This window comes from Hyaena hyaena, unplaced genomic scaffold (assembly GCF_003009895.1).
Source record: "Hyaena hyaena isolate Hyena2069 unplaced genomic scaffold, ASM300989v1 scaffold_865, whole genome shotgun sequence".
Classification (NCBI taxonomy): domain Eukaryota; kingdom Metazoa; phylum Chordata; class Mammalia; order Carnivora; family Hyaenidae; genus Hyaena; species Hyaena hyaena.
The window spans coordinates 397857-421175 of NW_024081498.1; the positions used below are offsets into that span (position 1 = coordinate 397857).

Genomic DNA, 23319 nt, shown 5'->3' on the forward strand with positions numbered 1-23319 from the left:
CGAGACGGTTTTCGTAGATTTTCACTGGGGAGACATGGAGACAAAAAAAAGATATGGGATATAGTTTTAAAGTGTTGTTGCGAAAAATTATGCCTCAGGGGCCAAAACGAAAGTACAGACACGCTGGGGCAAACAGTTTCAAGAGTAGAATGAAAATTTCCTTTGTTCATAGAGCAATCCCCTTTCAATTTCACTCCACCCTTCATAGATCCCACTTCTTGCTTCATCGTCAAGGGACACCCAGGTTTTCCCACAATTATTCTAGCTAGCAGAGTGAAAATCTCCATCTCATTACTACCGCAAACCTCTAGGCTAAAAGCGCCACTGCACTCAGCCTGGAAAATAAATTGAGCTTTTAACATTTGCGTAAATATTTCAAATAAAATGCTGTACCTGGACCGGCCACCCAAGAACTACAATATCCAGGATGCACTGTTTTCTCTTCCGCCTTCTACCCGGGCAATGCCTGACTTGATCTCATTTCCAGACGCGATTGTCACATGACACGTTTCCTTTCAAGATGGCGGATAATCTCCCTTCGGAGTTTGATGTGATCATAATAGGGACGGGTATGTGTGGCTCTGGTACTCCCCGAAAAATGTGTAGGAAGTCTATATCGTTCCTACCTTTTCTGTCAGTCGCGAAGGTTGACGAGAAATGCCGGGGGTTGAGCATAGCAGGGAGGACTGGAAGGAAGTGAGGTAGTGTGGAGTCAGCACGCGAGTTGGCTGCTCCAGGGAGCGCCTTGGACCCACGATATTTAGCGCCATTTGAGTAGGGGTCGATCTGGTCGATGTCAATTGCTGAGGTTGGTTGTTGCGGGTGCTTCCTGTAATTTTCTTAGAGGGAGGTGGGTTTTGCCGTGTCAGGAGAATGGAGGGTCGGGACTTTATCAATGGAGACGACTTTTGGCATAACATAATTCCCACCTTGTTGATTTCAAGGTGATTATTCCCCATAATTTTGTCTCGCCCTTTAGTAGGAAGGCGAGACATATATTTATGTAGTCCTAGGGTATATTGCAGCTCGGATACACCTTAGCCTTCAGTTTTTCGAGAAGGATGCTCAGTTGTTGTCCGTGTGCGCATAATTTACTACGGCAAGGAAACGTATTCTTTTCTATTGTGTTCAGAAGCCTAGGGAATTGTATTTTGTTGAGGTAGCCATTATACTTGCTTCATGATGCTGAAAGATAGCGTTTTGCTTTCTGACACCCACGTATCCACTCACAACTAAATGAGCTGAGAAAAAGCTTCTATGAATTCCATTTCAGGTGTGTGACCTTATCTTCCCCTTGTTTCCCCATTATTTATTCTCCATGTTTTGGGTGGAGCCAGAAAATCCCCTGCAATATCTAGCTGACAAATTCAACGTACAACTTCTGGCAGAAGAAATTTGGCAGCAGTTGGTATTTTGTTTTTAGCAGTGTAAAGGGTGGATTTGAAATGAGGTGAAATAGGTTGAGTGGGGTTTTCTTCTGTTTGCAGAATGTGGTAGGACAGAGAAGCTCTGGTGGATGAAAACCTGTCCGTTGTGTTAATGAATGGAGTTTGCTTTTTTCTTAAACAGTAGGAACAGCCATGTTTCCAGGGCCGGAGTAAAAATTATAGCTACATGGTTTTGAATGCTTATTATTTGCTAATCGATGTGCTAATCACTCTACAGGTCGTGTGTAATTCTCACAACAACCTCGTTAGAGTAGGTATTCTCTACCCTTTACAGAAGAGGAAACGGGGCCTTAGAAAGGTTGCCGTGTGCTCAATATCATACAGATGGTAAATTTCCAAAGGCCCATTCCATCTCAGAAGGAGAATCAGTGGTTCAGGTCCTTAGAGTTAACCCATATAACTCTAATATAGTCTAATAATTGGGAAAAGTTGTTACTAGATCTTGCAGGTATTTAAAGATATGTGTTCTATAACTAGGGCATTTAATCTCTCTGAGCCACATTCTCCTTGTATTTAAATACAGAGGGCTTAAACTACATATCCTTTCAGGTGTTGTCTAACAAACTTCTTATTGTAGTTGCAATTGGGTGATTGTTCTCAGGACAGCAAAGACATGTTTATTCCCATCCTGAAAACTGCATGGCTGCAGATAACTTGGCTGTAGCTGCTGTGAACAGATGTTGGATGAGAACTGGAAGGAGCCTATAGACTATTCATTTGTTCTCTCCAGTCTATCTTGAAACTGAGAAAAATATCCATTTTTGAATAGTTGTTAATACCATACTTGGATTCTATATTATTGCCTTTCTTTTTTGTTACCTAGGAACTTGGGGTGTTTTTAAATTTTTTTAAATCACTAAGAGATTTTTTCTTATCTGGATTCAAATTTTAATTGATAATAGTGCTAATTCCTATTAAATGCTAATAATTCTTATAACAAATAGTTTGCTTTCTGGTTCAGTTCATAATATGAACTACGCTCATCCTGTTAGAGTCTGTTATGGTAGAGGTAGGAAGATACTGTGTATGATCCAGAAAATTGCATTAGGTGGCATCTGGTGTATTTTAAAAAGGTTTCATTTTAGACTTGTCCAGTGAGAGTAATATTTTTCGAAGTATGGGAAGAACTTATTTGAGGTTAATCTTAAAAGTTTTTCATATCACTTAGTGGTGAACATATTCTGAGTTTATCAAGCACATTGCATAAATTCATGTTACGAAGCTTTGTTTTCAGGTATGTCAAAATGGAAAAATTGGTTAAAAGTCATTTCCCAAATGACTTCAATAGTTCCCCTCATTATTTAATCAGAATTAGTTTATTTATTTATTTAAATCCAAGTAGTTAGTTAACGTCTAGTGTAATGATTTCAGGAATATAATTTAGTGATTACTCACCTAGACATAACACCCAGTGCCCATTGAAACATGTGTCCTCCTTAATGCCCATCACCCATTTAGCCCATCCCCCCATCAATCACCCACCCTGCAACCCTCAGTTCTCTGTGTATTTAAGAGTCTCTTTATGGTTTGTCTCTCTCTGTTTTTATCTTATTTTTGCTTCCCTTCCCTTATGCTCATCTGTAATTGTAATTATTTTTAATGTGTTTGGAATATTTCTTTCCTGAAATAGTTTGCTTTAAGTAGCCTTAAAAAGATTTGCATTACTAAATACTAACTTGAGTAAATCTTAGGAAAAGCAGCATTTCTTAGATTCAGTTTTACCGAAAGAAGCAGAATTAATCATGCATGTATCACAAACATGAAGAAATAGGCTATGAAATGTAATTTTTCTTTTAGTAGATTTAGTTCTAGTTATGTCGTCAAGAGACAATTGCTTCAAGTAAACTCATATGTGGATAATACTTAAATCCCTTTTTCCTTGCATATCACAAGATTTTCCTTAAGATTATGTTTTTTTTTAATTGTTTTTTAAATTTTTGAGAGTCGGGAAGAGAGCGCGAGCAGGGGAGGATCAGAGAGAGGGGGAAACACAGAATCCGAAGACAGGCTCCAGGCTCTGAGCTAGCTGTCAGCACAGAGCCGGATGTGGGGCTCAAACCCACGAACTGTGAGATCATGACCTGAGCCACCCAGGCGCCCCCTTAAGATCATGTTTTGAAGAGATTATGGGAAGATAAAGTTTTATTTATATTTTCTTAGTTATGTCCATTTCCTTTTGATCATAAAATACAGGAAATATCTCTCAGGCACTTAAAGGCAGAGGAATAAAATAAAGTGTTTGAGCTGTGGAAAATAAAGAAGAAAATGGAAAAAGGTAGGAAGGCTGACTGGAGTCTCAAAGGAGAGGAAAAACTGGAAATAAATTATGTGTCTAGAAAGTGGCTTTCAGTTGGGGTACACAGTCGTCACTTTCAAGGCATTTCACCATTTAAAAAGACACTGGAATGATAATTTTATGGGTTATAGAGAAGTATCATTGGTTTCAGGTTAAAAATAGTCCCAGTAACATAACACCTCACTGGAGGTGACATCAGGCAACCTGTGTAATCTGCAATATGCATCAGAGCCAACAATTCAACAGAAGAGCAGGCAAGATGGAAGTTAGGAGAGCTGTGGTAATATTGACATACTTCTTACATAGTGGAATTCTTCAGGCCCTTACTTAGAGCATATTTATTCTTATTTTAGAAATAATTCTAGTGTGCTCAGAGCATATTAGAAACATCCTATTTAGAAGATATAGTGCTGTCAACTTCCACAAAAGCTGTATTTGGGTGGTGTCATTAGACATAATTGACAGTTCATGTCTTAATTGGAAAGGGAAGAGACAAACACACTTACAAGACTACATCAAACAGTACAATGGCCTAGGACCAGTTTATGTAGTGACAGACACTCATGTTTCAGAGTATTCAACTCACATTTATTGAGAACCTATTCTCTGACCTTGTGAAGTTTATGATATTGCCTATTTTGGGGGACTTTTTGAGGTTTTTGACAGTCACATCCATAGAACTGTTTGTTCTTAAACCAGTGTGGGCTTTTCATTGCATTCTTCTTGCTTTCTGAAGATCACAAAGCGATTCAGTCTGCATCCCTTTTCTTTCTGAAGTACACCACACACATTATATTTTGGGAGTTCTTTCCCTAAGATGGGCTGTGGGATAGACTAGCTTAAAATTTTTCCTGCAGAGGATAAACACATAGATCCCTTTTATTTTAATGTTTATGTATCTTTGAGAGAGAGAAAGAGAGTGAGAACACATGTGTGTGGGCCGAGATGGGGCAGAAAGAGAGGGAGACAGAGGATCTGAAGCAGGTCCTGCTTTACAGCAGAGATTCCCTACATGGGGCTCAAACTCATAGACCAGGAGATCATGACCTGAACCAGAGTTGGACACTTAACTGTCTGAGCTACCCAGTTGCCCTCACATAGATCCTTTTTTTTTTTTTTTTAAGTTTATTTATTTTTGAAAGAGAGAGACAGAGACAGAGAGGGAGGGGCAGAAAGAGGGAGACACAGAATCCAAAGCAGGCTCCAGGCTCTGAGCTGTCAGCATAGAGCCCTATTCGGGTCGAACCCACGAACCTCGAGATCATGACCTGAGCTGAAGTCAGAGTCTTAACCAACTGAGCCACCTATGCGCCCCTAGGTCTTTTTTGATTTAGGAGTTTTATTGGTAAAGATTATGGGGAAAGAAATGAGATTACAAAAGTAACATAAGAGAAATTACAAAAAGTATTGCCCCTATATTGTGATTACCTTGCTAGATAGTGCTCGACATAATACAATAATAGATGTGGGAGCATGGTGTAATGGGAATCATTTGACCTTTTTATTGGGTGACTTTGGACAAATTGCATCTCCTCTTGGGATATTAGTTTGTTCATCTATAAAGTGGGAGATTTGAATTAGGTGACCTATCTACTAGTTCTAAAGTTTACCATTGTGTATGCATAAATATGACCCTGCATCCTTGAAAATGCTAAATTCTGTCTAGCCCTTTCAAGAAGTCAAGTCGGTGTTTAATATACTTTAGAAATTTTTGTATCAAGAAATGGCTCATAAAAATTTTTCTTGGAAACAAGAAGTCGCTTTTATCAGGAAGGACATGTAGGTAGCACACTTCCATTCTTTGATGTTGGTTAGAAATCAAAAAATCAACCTTGGCTGGCAGCTCAGTGACTATATGCTTATGATGGTGATGGTGTAGCTTCACTTCTCTAAATGTTTTGGGATAGTAGTGCTGCAAGAGGTTTCGTGGAAACATATTTACCAAATACCCCTTTGTGCCAGACTCTGTGCTAAGTGATTTCCTACATACATATCTTATTTAATCTTCTCCCTGATGGCTGTATAAAGTTCTAACATGACAGGATGTTCATAGTTCCTCTCTGTATTTCCAAACATACATTCACCTATGGTCCAGAGCTGAGGGTTTTTTTGGTATTTGTTTTATTTTTTATGGTAATTGCAAGATGCTACCTATTTGTGGGTCATGAAATTAATCCAGCATTAAGAAAAGATAGTAGAGTATATTAGAATATATTACATGTAGGAAGGATGAGTATAGTTGTATGAAACAAATATTTCATATACGTATAATAAATCACTGTAAAATGCATGCATATATACTATATACATATTTTTGAGGGTGGTCAGGGCAAAGAGTCTTAAAGTCTAGAGGATATTAATGAAATAATGATGAATAGTAGTGGTAGTAGTATTTCAAAAGTCCTTTAGTTTTACAGGTGCTATACCATCCGTATATTTTATTGATTTTGACATGTATGTGTCTCATTTGAGCAATGTAGTTGACAATGTAGTTCTGAAGTGAGACAGACTGGGTTTCAATCAGCTGTGCCTCTTGTGCTACCTCATACATATTCCTTAAAGTCTAAGTTTCAATTTTCTTATCTCTACATGAGAATAAATTTCACAGAGCTGTGTTGAGGATTCGATGAAATATTCCTATAAAATTCTTCGTAAATACTTAGAAAATATGGTTGATTTTTATGGCCCATAATTCCATCTCAAGGTGCTTTTATCATCACTATTACTACCTGAATGCATTCAGGAAGGGCTTTTCTTGGAAAGCAGAAGAAAGATTCAGATGTCTGAGTCATCGCCCTCTTCCCCATTGATTCCTTGGTAGGAAAGACCTTTCTCTGTGTGTCTATTGCTACGATTTCTAACAGATTTCTTATCTGGTGGGTTTACAGGTTTTTTGTTTGTTTATTTTTTTTCATTCGTCAGCATGATTTGTCATTTTGTTTTGTCTAATGCTTTTAAAAAAATAGTTACTTTTAAGACAGAAAGAGAGAGAGTACACAAGGAAGGGGCAGAGAGAATCCCAAGCAGGCTCCACACTGTCAGTCAGAGCCTGATGTAGGGCTTAATCCCGTGAACCATGAGACTATGACCTGAGGTGAAATCAAGAGCCAGACACTTAACCAGCTGAGCCACGCAGGCACCCCTGTTTTGTCTAAAGATTTTGAACAGATTTATCTTCTTTGGGGCATAGTATGAAACTCTTCCTTGTCAGTATAAGAATGCTGAAGGAGCTAAAGAAAGCCTAAAGAAGGGGCCTGAGTGGCTCAGTCGGTTAAGCGTCTGACTTCGGCTCAGGTCATGACCTCACAGTTCGTGGGTTCGAGCCCTGCGTCGGGTTCTGTGCTGACAGCTGGCTCAGAGCCTAGAGCCTGCTTCACATTCTGTATCTCCCTCTCTTTCTGACCCTCCCCTGCTCACACTGCCTCTCTCTCTCTCAGAAATAAATAAAACATGAAAAAAAAATTAAAAAAACACCCAAAGAAGGCCTAAAGATTTTGCTGTACTGAAAAATGGTTTACAATTCTTCAGGCATTCATTGATGGAAAAGTATGTCTTTTCTGCTTTCAATACTGAGTAAAGTAAAGGGAGTTCTCTAACTCTGGAGAAGACTCTTTGGAAGAGGCTTATCCTTCCCTGTAAACCATAGCCAATCCCTCAGAGAGAGCTACATCCGTTACCAGAGTTCCCTCTGCAGCATCATTTTTATCTCCCTTGCCCCATGTCATTTTCTCTAAGTGTTCTCATGATGTTTTGGATAACTCAAGCTGCAGTAATTAAAATCAAGTATGGCTGCTCACCTTTACATTCTCATGTTTAACATAAAATCCCAATGCACAGAAACAATTATAATTCCATATAACTGACCTGTTACTCATGCTAAATCACCTGCTATTCAATTTCAGTGCAGTCTTTTAACTAAAATGTTAGGGTGTGTCTGCTATGTATATAAATGGTTTTAAAAGTAAAATAGGCTAAAAGTCACCATCAGTTTTATTAACATATATATTAAAACACTGTGTGTGTGTGTGTGTGTGTGTGTGTAATATTCTAGAGAGATTGGAAACATTTTGGAGTTATTTAGTTGTGGCCAACACAATAGGCATAATCTGAAAGATTGACTTACTGTCTTTTTGCTTTTCTAATAATTTTATTAAAAGGCAGTGTAAAAAGATGATAATCTATCACACATAGTGATTTTCCAAAGCATGATTATGAGAGCCATCATATTATCATATTGAAGCTATTTAAAAAATTGTTTGTCAACTTCTCCAAAGAGGACATCCAGATGGCCAACAGACACATGAAACGATGCTCAGCATCCCTCCTCATCAGGGAAATACAAATCAAAACCACACTGAGATACCACCTCACGCCAGTCAGAGTGGCTAAAATGAGCAAATCAGAGAACTCTAGATGCTGACGAGGATGTGGAGAAACGGGCACCCTCTTACACTGTTGGTGGGAATGTAAACTGGTACAGCCACTCTGGAAAACAGTGTGGAGGTTCCTCAGGAAACTAACAATAGAACTCCTCTGTGACCCAGCAATAGCACTGCTAGGAATTTACCCAAGGGATACAGAAATGCTGAGGCATAGGAGCACATGTACCCCAATGTTCATAGCAGCACTCTCCACAATAGCTAAAACATGGAAAGAGCCTAAGTGTCCATCAACAGATGAATGGATCAAGAATATGTGGTTTATGTATACGATGGAATACTACATGGCAATGAGAAAGAATGAAATCTGGCCATGTGTAGCAACGTGGATGGACCTTGAGGGTGTTATGCTGAGCGAAATAAGTCAGGCAGAGAAGGACAAATATCATATGTTTGCACGTATAGGAGGATTAGGAGGAACTTGACGGAGGAACAAGGGGGAGAAGAAGGGGGAAATGGTGGGGGAAAGGGAGAGAGGCAAACCATGAGAGACTCTTGAATGCTGACAAAAACTGAGGACTGATGGATGTGGGGGGGAGGAGGGATGGGCATGGAGTAGGGCACTTGTGGAGATGAGCACTGAGTGTTATGTGGAAACTAATTTGACAATAAACTATTTGTAAAAAGAAAAAAATAATAAAAAATAAAAAAAATAAAATAAATAAAAAAAATAAAAATAAAAAATTGTTTGCCAGTAAGAGTCCAGGGCAGTTTGGCCAGTATGCAAGTATTATTAATACTTAATTAGCATATGTATTTCATTTCATTATATTTTACCAAGAGTTTAAGTCATACCACTTGGTTTATATCACTTTTATATCACTTTTAGAATAGTTACCAACATCTACTTTTTTTCCTACGTAATGTTCTAACATATCTTTTGTCCAGCCTAGTGTTCACACTGAGTTCATTGAGTTACAATGATTATTAGTTAATGGAGTTTTAATCATTTCATATTGCTTTGAAATGTTTGGATCGTATATCTGTGATCTACATTTGCACATTTGTTAAACTAATTTTTTTTGTTTTGTTTTGTTTTGAGTGCGAGCAGGGGAGAGGGGCAGAGGGAGAGATAGAACCCTAAGCAGGCTCCACACTCAGCACAGAGCCTGAAGCAGAGCTTGATTCTGGAACCCTGGGATTATGACCCAAGCCAAAATCAAGGTTTATATTCAGATGCTCAACCAACCGAGCCACCCAGGCGCACAAACTACTTTTCTGTATATGAGTTTAAAATAATTATTGGGGGCGTCTGGATGGCTCAGTTGGTTGAGCATCTGACTTCGGCTCAGGTCATGATCTCACTGCTTGTGGGTTCAAGCTCCACATCAGGCTCTGTGCTGACAGCTCAGAGCCTGGAGCCTGCTTCAGATTCTGTGTTTCCCTTTCCCTCTGCCTCTCACAGATTGCACTCTGTCTCTCTCCCTTTATCAAAAATAAACATAAAAAAATAATTATTATTATGGAAAAGTTTACACAAGCTAAAGTATAGAGAAATAAGGCTTTATTTACAGGTAAAGGATGTATTCGGAAGATGCTGAATTGTGAGTTCTTTTTTAAATAAAATATTTTATTTGAGTATAGTAGACACAGTTACATTAGTTTCAGATGTACAACTTAGTGATTAGACAAGTTTATACATTACACTATGTTCACCACAAGTGTAGCTACCAATTATCTCATTGTATTGCTATTACAATATCATGGACTGTGTTCCTTATGCTCTCTGCCTTTCATTCCCATGACTTACTGAGTTGTGAGTTCTAATCTTTATTTTTCTATGAACTGTATTACTTTGGCATAAGGAATATAAGCCAAATAGATGACAGAGAATTTTAGCACATACAACACACTGTTAAACAAATATTTGAAACATATGCAAGGACTATTCTAAGCTCTTTTAAAAATTCTTAAAAAATGTTTATTTATGGGACGCCTGGGTGGCTTAGTCGGTTAAGCGTCCGACTTTTGCTTAGGTCATGATGTCGCAGTTCGTGAGTTCGAGCCCCGCGTCGGGCTCTGCTGACTGCCAGCTCGGAGCCTGGAGCCTATTTCAGAGTCTGTGTCTCCCTCTCTCTCTGACCCTCCCCTGCTTACGCTGTCTCTCTCTCTCTCTCTCCTAGAAATAAATAAAAATATTTTAAAAAATGTTTGTTTATTTTTGAAAGAGAGAGAGAGAGAACATGTGCTTCTTCTGTGTCTATTGAAACGATCTTATGGGGGTGCCTGGGTGGCTCAGTTAGTTACGTGTCCGACTCTGGGTTTCGGCTCAGGTTATGATCTCACCGTTTGTGGGTTTGAGCTCTGTGCTGACAGTGTGATGCCTCCTTAGAATTTTCTCTTTCCTTCTTGCTGCCCCTTCTCTGCATGTATACCTGCTCGCTTTCTCTCAAACTTAAAAAAATGATCATATGGTTTTCTCCTTCTTCCTACTGATATGATGTATCACATTGGTTGATTTGTGGATATTAAACCACTCTTGCAACCCAGGAATAAATCTCACTTGATCATGATTAATGATATTGCATTATATTGTTGGATTTGGTTTAGTGATATTTTGTTAGATGCAAATCTCTGTTTATCAGAGATATTGGCCTGTAGTTTGCTTTTTTTGTTGTGTCTTTATCTGGTTTTGGTATCAGGGTAATGTTTGCCTCATAGAATGAATTTGGAAGTTTTCTTTTTTCAATTTTTTGGACTGGTTTGAAAGGAATAGGTATTAATTCTTTTTCAAATGTTTGGTAGAATGTACCTGTGAAGCCATCTGGTCTGGACTTTTGGTAGGAGTTGTGTGTGTGTGTGTGTGTGTGTGTGTGTGTGTGTGTGTATGTGTGTGTGTGTGTATTCAAATTCTTTGCCGGTTATCAGTCTGTTCAAATTTTGTATTTTTTCCTGCTTCAGTTTTGGTAGTTTGTATATTTTAGGAATTTGCTGATTTCTTCCAGATTGCTCAGTTTGTTGGCATAGAATTTTTAAATCTTCTCTTAGAATTGTTTGTATTTCTGTGGTGTTGGTTGTTATTTCTCCTTTCTCATTTGTGATTTTATGTATTTGAGTCCTTTCTATTTTTTTCTTGATAAGTCTGGCTAGAGGTTTATCAATTTTAAGGATTTTTTCAAAGAACCATCCTCTGGCTTCATTTGATCTGATCTTTTATTTTTTTCTGTTTTATTTATTTCTGCTCTAATCTTTATTATTTCCGTACCTCTACTGGTTTTAGGTTTTGTTTGTTCTTTTTCTAGTTCTTTTAGTTGTAAGGTTGGGTTGTGTATTTAAGATTTTCCTAGCTTCTTGAGGTAGGCCTTTATTATGGCAAACTTTCCTCTTCGAACCACTTTTGCTGCATCGTAAATGTTTTGGGCCATTGTGTTTTCACTTTCATTTGTTTCCATGTACTTTTTAAATTCTTTTCCAATGTTCTGGTTGACGCATTTATTATTTAGTAGCATGTTGTTTAATGTCCATTTATTTGTGGTCTTTCCAGATTTTTTTCTTGTGGTTTTCTTTTGGTTTCATCGTCTGAGGTCAGACAAGATGCATGGTATTACTTTGATCATCTTGAATTTGTTGAGGTTTGTTTTGTGGGTTACTGTGTGATCTGTTTTGGAGAATGTTCCATGTGCAGTTGGAATCAACGTGAATTCTGCTGTTTTAGGATGGAATGTTCTACATATATTTGTTAAGCCCATCTGGTACAGAAGGAAATGGCACCTGCCATTCTGTGAATGCTGCCTCTTAGGGACTTACTCTGAGATGAACAAATAACCTTCCCACTGTGTGTTCAGGAGCTCTTCAGATGACTGTTTCCAGACTGTATATCCATGGGCTCATTGCCCTGCCTTCTCTAAGAGAAGCCCTAATTAAATTCTTAATGAAATAAAGTTATAACTTTCATTAAATTAAACTTTATCCTTCAACTATTTTAATAAATTTAATGCAGTCACTGTTCAACTTTTAATAAGGATAAAATAATTATTCTTAATGTTTTCTAAATGACATGTAGCCAATTTTCTCTTCCTAATGAGAGTACATTTGAAACTTAAATAGAAGGTATTTTACTTTATAGACTATTGTATGGCTTGAACAAACAAATTCAGAAGTCCTTTCAAATTTAGTTTATAAGGCTTATAGTTTTTCTCTACTTTTTAAAAACTAGATCTCATGAGAGGATTTTAAATAAGGGAAGAAGATTATTTGTTTCATGATTATAGCATTCTTGGAATGAGTACACAGTCTCTTTCATCATTTAGTTTTTACAAGTAATGCAATAAAGTTCACTTTTCTTCTTGGCACACAATAAAATATGTTCTGAACAAAGAAACTTTATTTTCTTTATCGCAAGTTAAATATTAAGTTTAAAGGGAGCTCACCTGGGATACTCTTTGCTGTGAAAACATAATTTTGTGGGGCATTGAGGTGGCTCAGTCGGTTAAGCTTCTGACTCTTACTTTTGGCTTATGGGTTCTGAGATTGAGTCCCCAGTTGGCTCTGCACTGACAGCATGGAGCCTGCTTGGGATGCTCTCTCTCCCCCTTCTCTTCCCCTCCCCTGCTGTTTTTCCCTCTCAATAAATAAATAAACTTTAGAAAAAGATCCTTTTGGTTACTTAAATTGATACAACAGAAATATTAGTATAAAGAAAATAAAGTAAAATTTAATTATAGTAGAATCTGCTTATTTCATTTCCTGGCATGGAGTAAGTTTTTAGTAAATATTTACATTACTTAGTAAAACCTCTATCATTAAGAGAATTTGAGTTGATCTGTTTTTCTCTGTCTAAGTAAAAACAGAATACTAAATGTCATCTTTCCAAAAAATTATTTATTTGGTAGGCGCCAGCTTTCATTAGCTGTCGAAAATTTGGTGCTAAATCGACATATCATAGTGAAAATGGCCAAATACAAGGACAAAGAGAGAATTTTGAAAGCAGCTAGGGAGAAAAGGGCCCTCACATACAAAGGGAAACCTATCAGAGTGGTGACAGACCTATCTACTGAAACTTGGCAGGCTAGAAAGGAATGGCAGGAAATCTTCAATGTGATGAACGGTAAAAATATGCAGCCAAGAATCCTCTATCCAGCAAGCCTGTCATTCAAAATAGAAGGAGAGATAAAAACCTTTCCAAATAAACAGAAATTGAAAGAATTTGTCACCACGAAGCCAGCCCTACAAGAAATCCTGAGGGGGATGCTCTGAAGGAAAGGTTGCAAGGAACAAAGATACCAGAGACACCACCACAAACATGAACCCTACAAAAGATACAAAGACTCTAAACCCACATATTTCAATAATAACACTGAATGTAAATGGGCTGAATGCTCCAATCAAAAGACATAGGGTAGCAGAATGGATTAAGAAACAAAATCCATCAATATGCTGTCTACAAGAAACTCATTTTAGACGGGAAGATACCTTCAGATTAAAAGTAAGGGGATGGAGAAATATATATCATGCTACAGGAAATCAAAAGAAAGCCGGAGTAGCGATACTTATATCAGACAAACTGGACTTTAAATTAAAGACAATCACAAGAGATGAAGAAGGGCACTACATAATAATTACAGGGTCCATCCATCAGGAAGAACTAACAATCATAAATGTCTACGCACCGAATATGGGAGCACCTAAATATCTAAAACAATTAATCACAAACAGAAACAAGCTTATAGATAAGAATGTGCTAATAGCAGGGGACTTTAATACTCCGCTTACAGCAATGGATAGGTCAACCAGACAGAAAATCACTAAAGAAATAATGGACTTGAAAGACACATTGGACCAGATGGATCTGACGGATATATTTAGAACTTTACATCCTGAGGCCAGGGAATTTACTTTCTTCTCAAGTGCGCATGGCACATTCTCCAAGATAGATCACATACTGGGACATAAAGCAGCCCTCAATAAATATAAAAGAATAGAGATCATACCATGCACACTGTCAGATCACAATGCTTTGAAACTTGAAATCAATTACAGGAAGAAGTCTGGAAAACCGCCAAAAACATGGAGGTTAAAGAACACCCTTCTAAAGAATGAATGGGCCAATCAGGCAATTAGAGAGGAAATTAAAAAATATATGGAAACAAATGAAAATGAAAACACAACAATTCAAAATCTATGGGATGCGGCCAAGGCAGTCCTAAGAGGAAAGTACATTGCTCTCCAGGCCTATTTCAAGAGATTAGAAAAAGCACAAGTCCAAAATCTAACAGCTCACCTAAAGGAGCTAGAGGCAGAGCAACAAGAACGCCCTAAACCCAGTAGAAGAAGAGAAATAGTAAAAATTAGAGCAGAAATAAACAACATAGAGACCAAAGAAACAATTGAACAGATCAATGAAACCAAGAGTTGGTTTTTTGAAAAAGTAAACAAAATTGACAAACCTCTAGCCAGGCTTATCAAAAAGAAAAGAGAGAGCACCCAAATAGACAAAATTATGAATGAAAATGGACTTATTACAACCAACCCCTCAGAAATACAAGCAATTATCAGGGAATACTATGAAAAATTATATGCCAACAAATTGGACAACTTAGAAGAAATGGACAAATTCCTAAACACACACTCACTACCAAAATTCACACGGGAAGAAATAGAAAACCTGAACAGACCCATAACGAGTGAAGAAATCGAATCAGTGATCAAAAATCTCCCAACAAATAAGAGCCCTGGACCTGATGGTTTCCCTGGGGAATTCTACCAGACATTTAAAACAGAATTAATCCCAATTCTTCTCAAGCTATTCCAAAAAATAGAAGTCGAAGGAAAACTCCCGGACTCATTTTATGAAGCCAGCATCACTCTGATTCCCAAGCCAGACAGAGATCCAGCAAAAAAAGAGAACTATAGGCCAATATCCTTGATGAATACGGATGCAAAAATTCTCAACAAGATCCTTGCAAATCGAATCCAGCAGCATATCAAAAGAATCATCCACCAAGATCAAGTGGGATTCATTCCTGGGTTACAGGGCTGGTTCAACATTCGCAAATCAATCAATGTGATCCATCATATCAATAAAAGAAAAGATAAAAACCATATGATCCTGTCAATAGATGCAGAAAAAGCATTTGACAAAATACAGCATCCCTTCTTAATAAAGACTCTCGAGAAAGTTGGGATAGAAGGAACCTACTTAAACATCATCAAAGCCATCTATGAGAAGCCTTCAGCTAACATCATCCTCAACGGGGAAAAACTGAGAGCTTTCCCCCTGAGATCAGGAACACGACAGGGATGTCCACTCTCACCACTGTTGTTTAACATAGTGCTGGAAGTCCTAGCATCAGCCATCAGACAACAAAAGGAAATCAAAGGCATCAGAATTGGCAAAGAGGAAGTCAAACTTTCACTCTTCGCAGATGACATGATACTCTACATAGAAAACCCGACAGACTCCACCAGAAGCCTACTAGAACTGATCCAAGAATTCAGCCAAGTTGCAGGGTACAAAATCAACGTACAGAAATCGGTTGCATTTTTATACACCAATAATGAAGCAACAGAAAGAGAAATCAAGAAACTGATCCCATTCACAATTGCACAAAAAACCATAAAATACCTCGGAATAAACCTAACCAAGGATACAAGAGATCTGTATGATGAAAACTATAGAAAACTTATGAAGGAAATTGAAGAAGACACAAAGAAATGGAAAAACATTCCATGCTCATGGATAGGAAGAATAAATATAGTTAAGATGTCATTACTACCTAAAGCACTCTACACATTCAATGCAATTCCAATCAAAATTGCACCAGCATACTTCTCAAAACTAGAACAAACTATCCAAAAATTTGTATGGAACCACAAAAGACCCCGAATAGCCAAAGTAATACTGAAAAATAAAACCAAAACGGGAGGTATCACCATCCCAGACTTCAGCCTCTACTACAAAGCTGTCATCCTCAAGACAGTATGGTATTGGCACAAAAACAGACACATAGACCAATGGAACAGAATTGAGAACTCAGAAGTGGACCCAAAAGTATACAGCCAACTGATCTTTGACAAAGCAGGAAAGAATATCCAATGGAAAAAAGACAGCCTTTTTAACAGATGGTGTTGGGAGAACTGGACAGCAACATGCAGAAGAATGAAACTAGATCATTTTCTCACACCATGCACAAAAATCAACTCAAAATGGATAAAGGACCTGAACGTGAGACAGGAAACTATCAACACCCTAGAGGAGAAAGCAGGAAACAACCTCCTTGACCTCCACCGCAGCAACTTCTTACTTGACACATCCCCAAAAGCAAGGGAATCAAGAGCAAAAATAAACTGTTGGGACCTCATCAAGATTAAAAGCTTCTGCACAGCCAAGGAAACAACCCAGAAAATTAATAGGCAACCAACGGAATGGGAAAAGATAGTTGCAAATGACATATCAGATAAAGGGTTAATATCCAGAATCTATAAGGAACTCACCAAACTACACGCCCGAAAAACAAACAACCCAGTGAAGAAATGGGCAGAAGACATGAACAGACACTTCTCCAAAGAGGACATCCAGATGGCCAACAGACACATGAAACGATGCTCAGCATCCCTCCTCATCAGGGAAATACAAATCAAAACCACACTGAGATACCACCTCACGCCAGTCAGAGTGGCTAAAATGAGCAAATCAGAGAACTCTAGATGCTGGCGAGGATGTGGAGAAACGGGCACCCTCCTACACTGTTGGTGGGAATGTAAACTGGTACAGCCCCTCTGGAAAACAGTGTGGAGGTTCCTCAGGAAACTAACAATAGAACTCCCTTATGACCCAGCAATAGCACTGCTAGGAATTTACCCAAGGGATACAGAAATGCTGAGGCATAGGAGCACATGTACCCCAATGTTCATAGCAGCACTCTCCACAATAGCTAAAACATGGAAAGAGCCTAAGTGTCCATCAACAGATGAATGGATCAAGAAGATGTGGTTTATCTATACCATGGAATACTACATGGCAATGAGAAACAATGAAATCTGGCCATGTGTAGCAACATGGATGGACCTTGAGGGTGTTATGCTGAGCGAAATAAGTCAGGCAGAGAAGGACAAATATCATATGTTTGCACGTATAGGAGGATTAGGAGGAACTTGACGGAGGAACAAGGGGGAGAAGAAGGGCGGAAATGGTGGGGGAAAGGGAGAGAGGCAAACCATGAGAGACTCTTGAATGCTGACAAAAACTGAGGACTGATGGATGTGGGGGGAAGGGGGGGATGGGCATGAAGGAGGGCACTTTGGGAATGAGCACTGAGTGTTATGTAGAAACTAATTTGACAATAAACTATTTGAAAAAAAAAAAAAAAGAAAATTTGGTGCTAAATTTTATTTTTAAAGCTTTTTATTATGGAAAATTTCAAACATCTAAAAATAGACTAAAATAACCCCTGTGTACCAGTCTCCCAGTTTTAACATTTATTAATTTATGGGTGATCTCATTTTCCCTGCACCTTCCATTTTCTCATTTCACTATCCAGCCTTAAATTATTTTTAAGTAAATTCAAGATATCATATTCTATCTGTAAATATCTCAATACATATCTAAAGGATAAGGCCTCTCCTTTTTAACCATAACTACAGTACTTTCATGCTCTTGTTTGCATATTAGGTTTTTCCTAAGACATTTATTCATTGTGGTTCTTTGCTCTATGCTCCTCGTTTTTTATTTTTGAAATGATTATTTTCTTCTTGAGTCATTTCACTGTTTTCAAATGCTCCTATTACCTTATCACACTTCTGAGTTTTTCTAATTATGATTTATGTTGCACTTTCAGATCTTGTATCATTTTCTTATATTTTTTCATTGTTTTAGCTTGTATTACCATAGGTTGTAGTTTTCATTTAATTTGTGGGCATGTCTTTATGGCATGCCTTTATTTCATCATCTCGGTATATTTCTTTCAGTCCTTATTCAGTATTTTTTTTTTTTTTACATTGAAGAGCATTACTCATTGTATTATAGGATTTTACATTGAACAAGATACTTTTTCACTCCTTATTCTGTGTGTGTGTGTGTGTGTGTGTGTGTGTGTGTGTATGTGTCTATTTTTTTTTACAATTAATAGGATTCAACTAAGATCCTTTTTGTTGCTCATTTTAAAGTCAAACTTTTCTATGTGCTTTTAATCAGGAGTGTGGATCAGGAAAGCTTTTCTAACATCACTGATCTAGATCTCTGTTTTCACAAAGTAATAAAAAATACAGCTTGAGGTCTGCGGGCTGTGTTACCTTCCCCTAGTTTTGTATGGAGCTTTTCTTTGCCCCTGTTTTTCCTATTCTGCTGATTTTGGATTAGGTTCCCAATAGTTACTTTTCAGTGCAGGGATTTATCTAGAGGGAGAGTTTGCTTCATTGGTTTCTTAAGTTTTATAAGGCCCATCTCAACCTCCCACTCCCCACACTACTCTAGCACTCCCAGGGGTTCCTTTGCCCTCATCCAGAGGTTGGAGCTTGCAAGATTCCTCCCAATTTCTACTGCTGTACTCAGATAGCCTACCAAGTTTCCAGTGAATGCCTAGTTTAGGGGTTCTTTGGCTTTCAAAGATGTCACAGATTTATTTGATTTATTTGTCTTCCCTTTGTTTTCTCATGGATACTTTCTGATACCATGCGGATCTAATAGCTATTGACTTGTAATGACCCACTTGTATTTTGGAGTTCATCATATTTTGTCACCTGCCTTTGTTATAGATGTTGCCCCTGGGTATTTGTTTGGTTTTGATATCTTGGTTACACTGTTACACTGTTTTTATGGTAGTCTTGGGGGAGATTTAACAACTTTGCTGCTAATGCCATCTTCCCAGAATTCTGTTTTTATTTTTTAAGTTTGAGTCGTTTACCCATGAACACAGGCCAAGTTGTTGATCCACCATTAATATTCACCCTTTAACTTATGGGTCATTTATTTCAAGCCCTTCATTTTATCTGTAAGTATCTATATAAGGAAGCTGAATTCCAAAGAGGTTAAATGACTTTCTAACTATTTAGTATAATTCTGAAAACAAAAATCTAGTTTTCTGGATGTTTAGTTCAGTACTCTGAATATTAAAACAGTGTTCTTGTTATTTAACACTCAAAACTCACACTATATTGAATTTTAAAAAGTTAGCATAAATTTTGTGAGTTAATATTTTAATTGATGGCATAATTTTGTAAAGTTCTAATAATCACATAGATATTAATAAATTCTCTCCCATGAGAAGGAAATCCATAGATATTAAATTAGTACACTTACTAATGTAATATGTTCAGTATTTTGTGTGAATCAAAGTAAATTAAAATAATTGTCAATTTAATAACTATTTTTATCTATACTTCTTGATAGTTCCTTGGGCCACTTCACTGGCATTTCTTGTCTTTTTTTCAGGTAACAACTAAAAAGTCAATATATAAACTTTTAATTAGGATTTAATAGGAATAAACAAAACTACTTGAACCTGGGTTGAACTTCAGTTTTCATCTAATTTTGTAACGTCATTATTTTGAGTGTCTGTGACATGAATTAAGTGTGTGGCTTTTCCTTGCATTGCTCAGTCTAGTCAGTTCTGTACCGAATGTTATTTATGTTTTTTCTTCCAATGGTGCATAAAGCCCATACGTAGTGTTAAGTAGTGGTTCTCTAAAAGCTTCTGTACCCACAAATTTTTCTTTCCCAGTAGTTCTATTTTTTCCTAAAAAAGTTATTCTTTATAAAACAAACAGTCACAGTAAATTTCCTAGTTCTATGTAATTTTTTTTTTTCCATTCTGGGCCTCACTAGTTATAAATAACACATGAAATGACTTTCAAGGTGGAAAACAAGGGTCCATTTTGAAATGTTCTATAAAATAAAGAGTGATTTATGGTTTCATATAATTTGGCCTGAAAGCACTTGGGCTTTGCTAGGTCATCAACATTCTGTCAGGGGAATCTATTATTTATTGTTCCATATGCTGGGAGTGGCTGTAAGTACTTTATTTTATGTTTATCTTATGTAAGGTTAGCGTCAGGAAAAATCAATTCCAGCTACTAATACACTTTTAAGAATAGATCATAGAGAACTAACCCTAATATTATAGTTGTAAATGGTGAAGTTCAACATCGAGGATTTGAATTAAAAAGGGCTTTTGAAAAATGAATGAATAATGGTTTCATTCCTATAAAATATTTTAGATAAGATTCTTGAAAATACTAATTTCATACTTGGTCCTGATTTTAGCATAGCTACTTCAGATGAGAATGATACAGCTCTATCTTATCTTATCTAGATAGGTTTTACAAAATTGCCAAAATCTGGGACCATACATGTTTGTTATATGAACAATAACATTCCATAAGCTTCTAATACATTTTTTCTAGTTTTCAACTTTATACAAAATCTCAACCGAAAAGGACATGATGGAGCAAACCTTAATTTCTCTCATTATCAACTGTTATGAAATGTTAATTTAATACCATATTTACCTATGTTTGACAAAAATGACTTGCAAGCAAAAGTTGTTTGTCTTGAATCAGAATTATATATTTTTCCTACAATCCTTTGGCAGAGTTCTTTGATAGGGCCTCACAAATGAATTTATTAACCACATTTATTAATGTGAAGTGTTTAAAATTATTTTTAATCTTTTATTTTTGAGAACAAGAGAGACAGAGTACGAGCGGGGGAGGGGCAGAGAGAGAGAGACATACACAGAACCTGAAACAGGCTCCGGGCTGTCAGCACAGCGCCCAACCCAGGGCTCAAACTAACAGACATGGAGATCATGACTTGAGCCAAAGTTGGATGTTTAACCAACTGAGCCACCCAGGCACCCCTGAAATGTTTAAATGATACTTTATGATGACCTTCTATAGTGAATGTGTAGAAAAGGCCTATAACATGTATGTGGAAAATGACTCTTGAATGCTGAGAACAAACTGAGGGCTGATGGGGGTGGAGGAGAGGGGAAGGGGGGTGATGGGCATGGGGGAGGGCACTTGTGGGGATGAGCACTGTATGTAAACCAACTTGACAATTAACTATAAAAAACAACTTTTAAGTTTTTGGATTTTTTTTTTTAAATGATTTTTAATGTTTATTTTTGAGAGACAGAGACAGAGTGCGAGTAGGGAGGTTCAGAGAGAGAGGGAGACATAGAATCTGAAGCAGGCTCCAGGCTCTGAGTTGTCAGCACAGAGCTCTACCTGGGGCTCAAACTCAAGACCATGAGATCATGACCTGAACTGATGGGGGATGCTTAACCGACTGAGCCACCCAGACGCCCCAAGTTTTTGGATCTTTAAAGATAACTGATTTTTTCTCCCTTCAAATAACTAATCTTGGGGTACCTGGGTGGCTCAATCGGTTAAGCGTCCGACTTCAGTTCAGATCATGATCTCACAACTCTTGCGTTCAGGCCCTGCATTGGACTCTGTGGTGACAACTCAGAGCCTGGAGCCTGCTTAGGATTCAATGTCTTCCTCTCTCTCTGCCTTTCCCCTACTCATGCTCTGTCTTAACGTTGTCTCTCAAAAATAAATAAATGTTAGAAAAATTAAAAACAAAAACAAATAACTAATCTTCTTGAAGACGTAGGAAGAGAAGGGAACAGAACCAGTATTTATTGAATGTCAGTGACATGCTAGGAGACACGGTTTAAGATGTTTTATATTACTTTGTACATATTCCTTCCTACATTCCTATGAGATACATTATTATTAGCTCATATTGTAGTTAAAAAACATTGTGCTTGTATGTTTGTACTAATATATTTTAAGTGTGTTTCCAGTGTAATGCTTTGTGATTTGACTCTGATTTAGGTTATCTGTTTCTAAATCATTTTGGGTTTTCCTTGTGGGAGAGACTATGTAATTCATTATAAGCTTATATATGTTTTATATAAAAGACTCACGGAATGTTGTGTGAATTTCAGTAATGATTCAAAAGTAGTTCACTTCTTATGGTGCCAGGTGTTAAAAAAGGTTTTATTTTTAAATTGGTCAAGGGTTTAAATGCTATTAAAATTGAACTTATAAATATGAATTTAAAGAAAACAAGCAGTTATTTTACTTATTTTGTTAAATTATCAATAAGACCAAAAAGTTCAAATATATTAACTTTTCCTGAACAATAATTAAGAAAACCTGAGGGGCACCTGGGTGGCTCAGTCGGTTAAGCGTCCTTCAGCTCAGGTCATGATCTCACGGTTCATGGGTTTGAGCCCTGTGTCGGGCTCTGTGCTGACAGCTAGCTCAGAGCCTGGAGCCTGTTTCAGATATTGTATCTCCTCTCTGACCCTCCCCTGCTCACGCTGTCTCTCTCTCTCAGAAATAAATAAAAACATTAAAAAAAAAAAAAAAAGGAAACCTGAAACTTAAAACTGCAATTTAAAAAATGTTTATATATTTATTTTGAAGGTGGGAGGGGCAGAGAGAGAGGGGGGGAGAGAGAGAATCCCAGGCCAGCTCCAAGCTGTTGTCTCAGAGTGCAATGCAGGACTCAATCCCACGAACCTTGAGATCATGACCTGAGCCGATAATATCAGGAGTAGGATGCTCAACCACCCAGGTGTGTCAAGCTCCAATTTTATACATGTTCATCCTTCATGTTGTTACCAGAGGTCTTTTTGTTAATTTGTTTTTTCTTAGATAGTTTATTGTCAAGTTGGTTTACATATAACACCCAGTGCTCATCCCCACAAGTGCCCTCCTCCATGCCCATCATCCCCCTTCCCCTCTCCTCCACCCCCATCAGCCCTCAGTTGTTTGTGTTCGTTCGTTCGTTCTTTCTTTCTTTCTTTCTTTCTTTCTTTCTTTCTTTCTTTCTTTCTTTCTCTTTCTTTTTCTTTCTTTCTTTCCTGAACTACTGATTTGACCATGCTGTTCTGGCTGAAATCCTTTCAAGATTCCCTGTTGGTTACAGGTTCCAAGTTCAGACTCCACAGTTTGGCACCAACCACTCTTTTTTGAATATCACCTTTTCTCTTTCTTTGCCCTTTACCAGGATTACTCACTTCCACTTTCCTTTTTTCTTTCACCTCTTCCTTCTATACTCTTCAGTGGCATTACAGATCCTGAAAGACACCGCTAGTGTCCCCTGCTCTTTGGAGCTTTCAGTGACTCTTTTCTACAAGGGAAATGGGTCCTTTCATTGTGTTCCTATAATAATTTTAATTAT

At 37.5% G+C, this 23319-nt stretch overlaps 1 protein-coding gene across 1 annotated transcript in view; it reads left to right on the forward strand.

The window, feature by feature from the left end:
• Positions 1 to 513: 513 nt before the first annotated feature.
• The window catches only part of CHM (CHM Rab escort protein), a 247159-nt gene continuing 224353 nt past the window's right edge, over positions 514 to 23319 (forward strand). The window contains 1 exon segment of the mRNA XM_039220144.1: positions 514 to 569. Within this exon segment, the coding sequence (XP_039076075.1) occupies positions 521 to 569 (49 nt within the window). The 5' untranslated portion in view covers positions 514 to 520.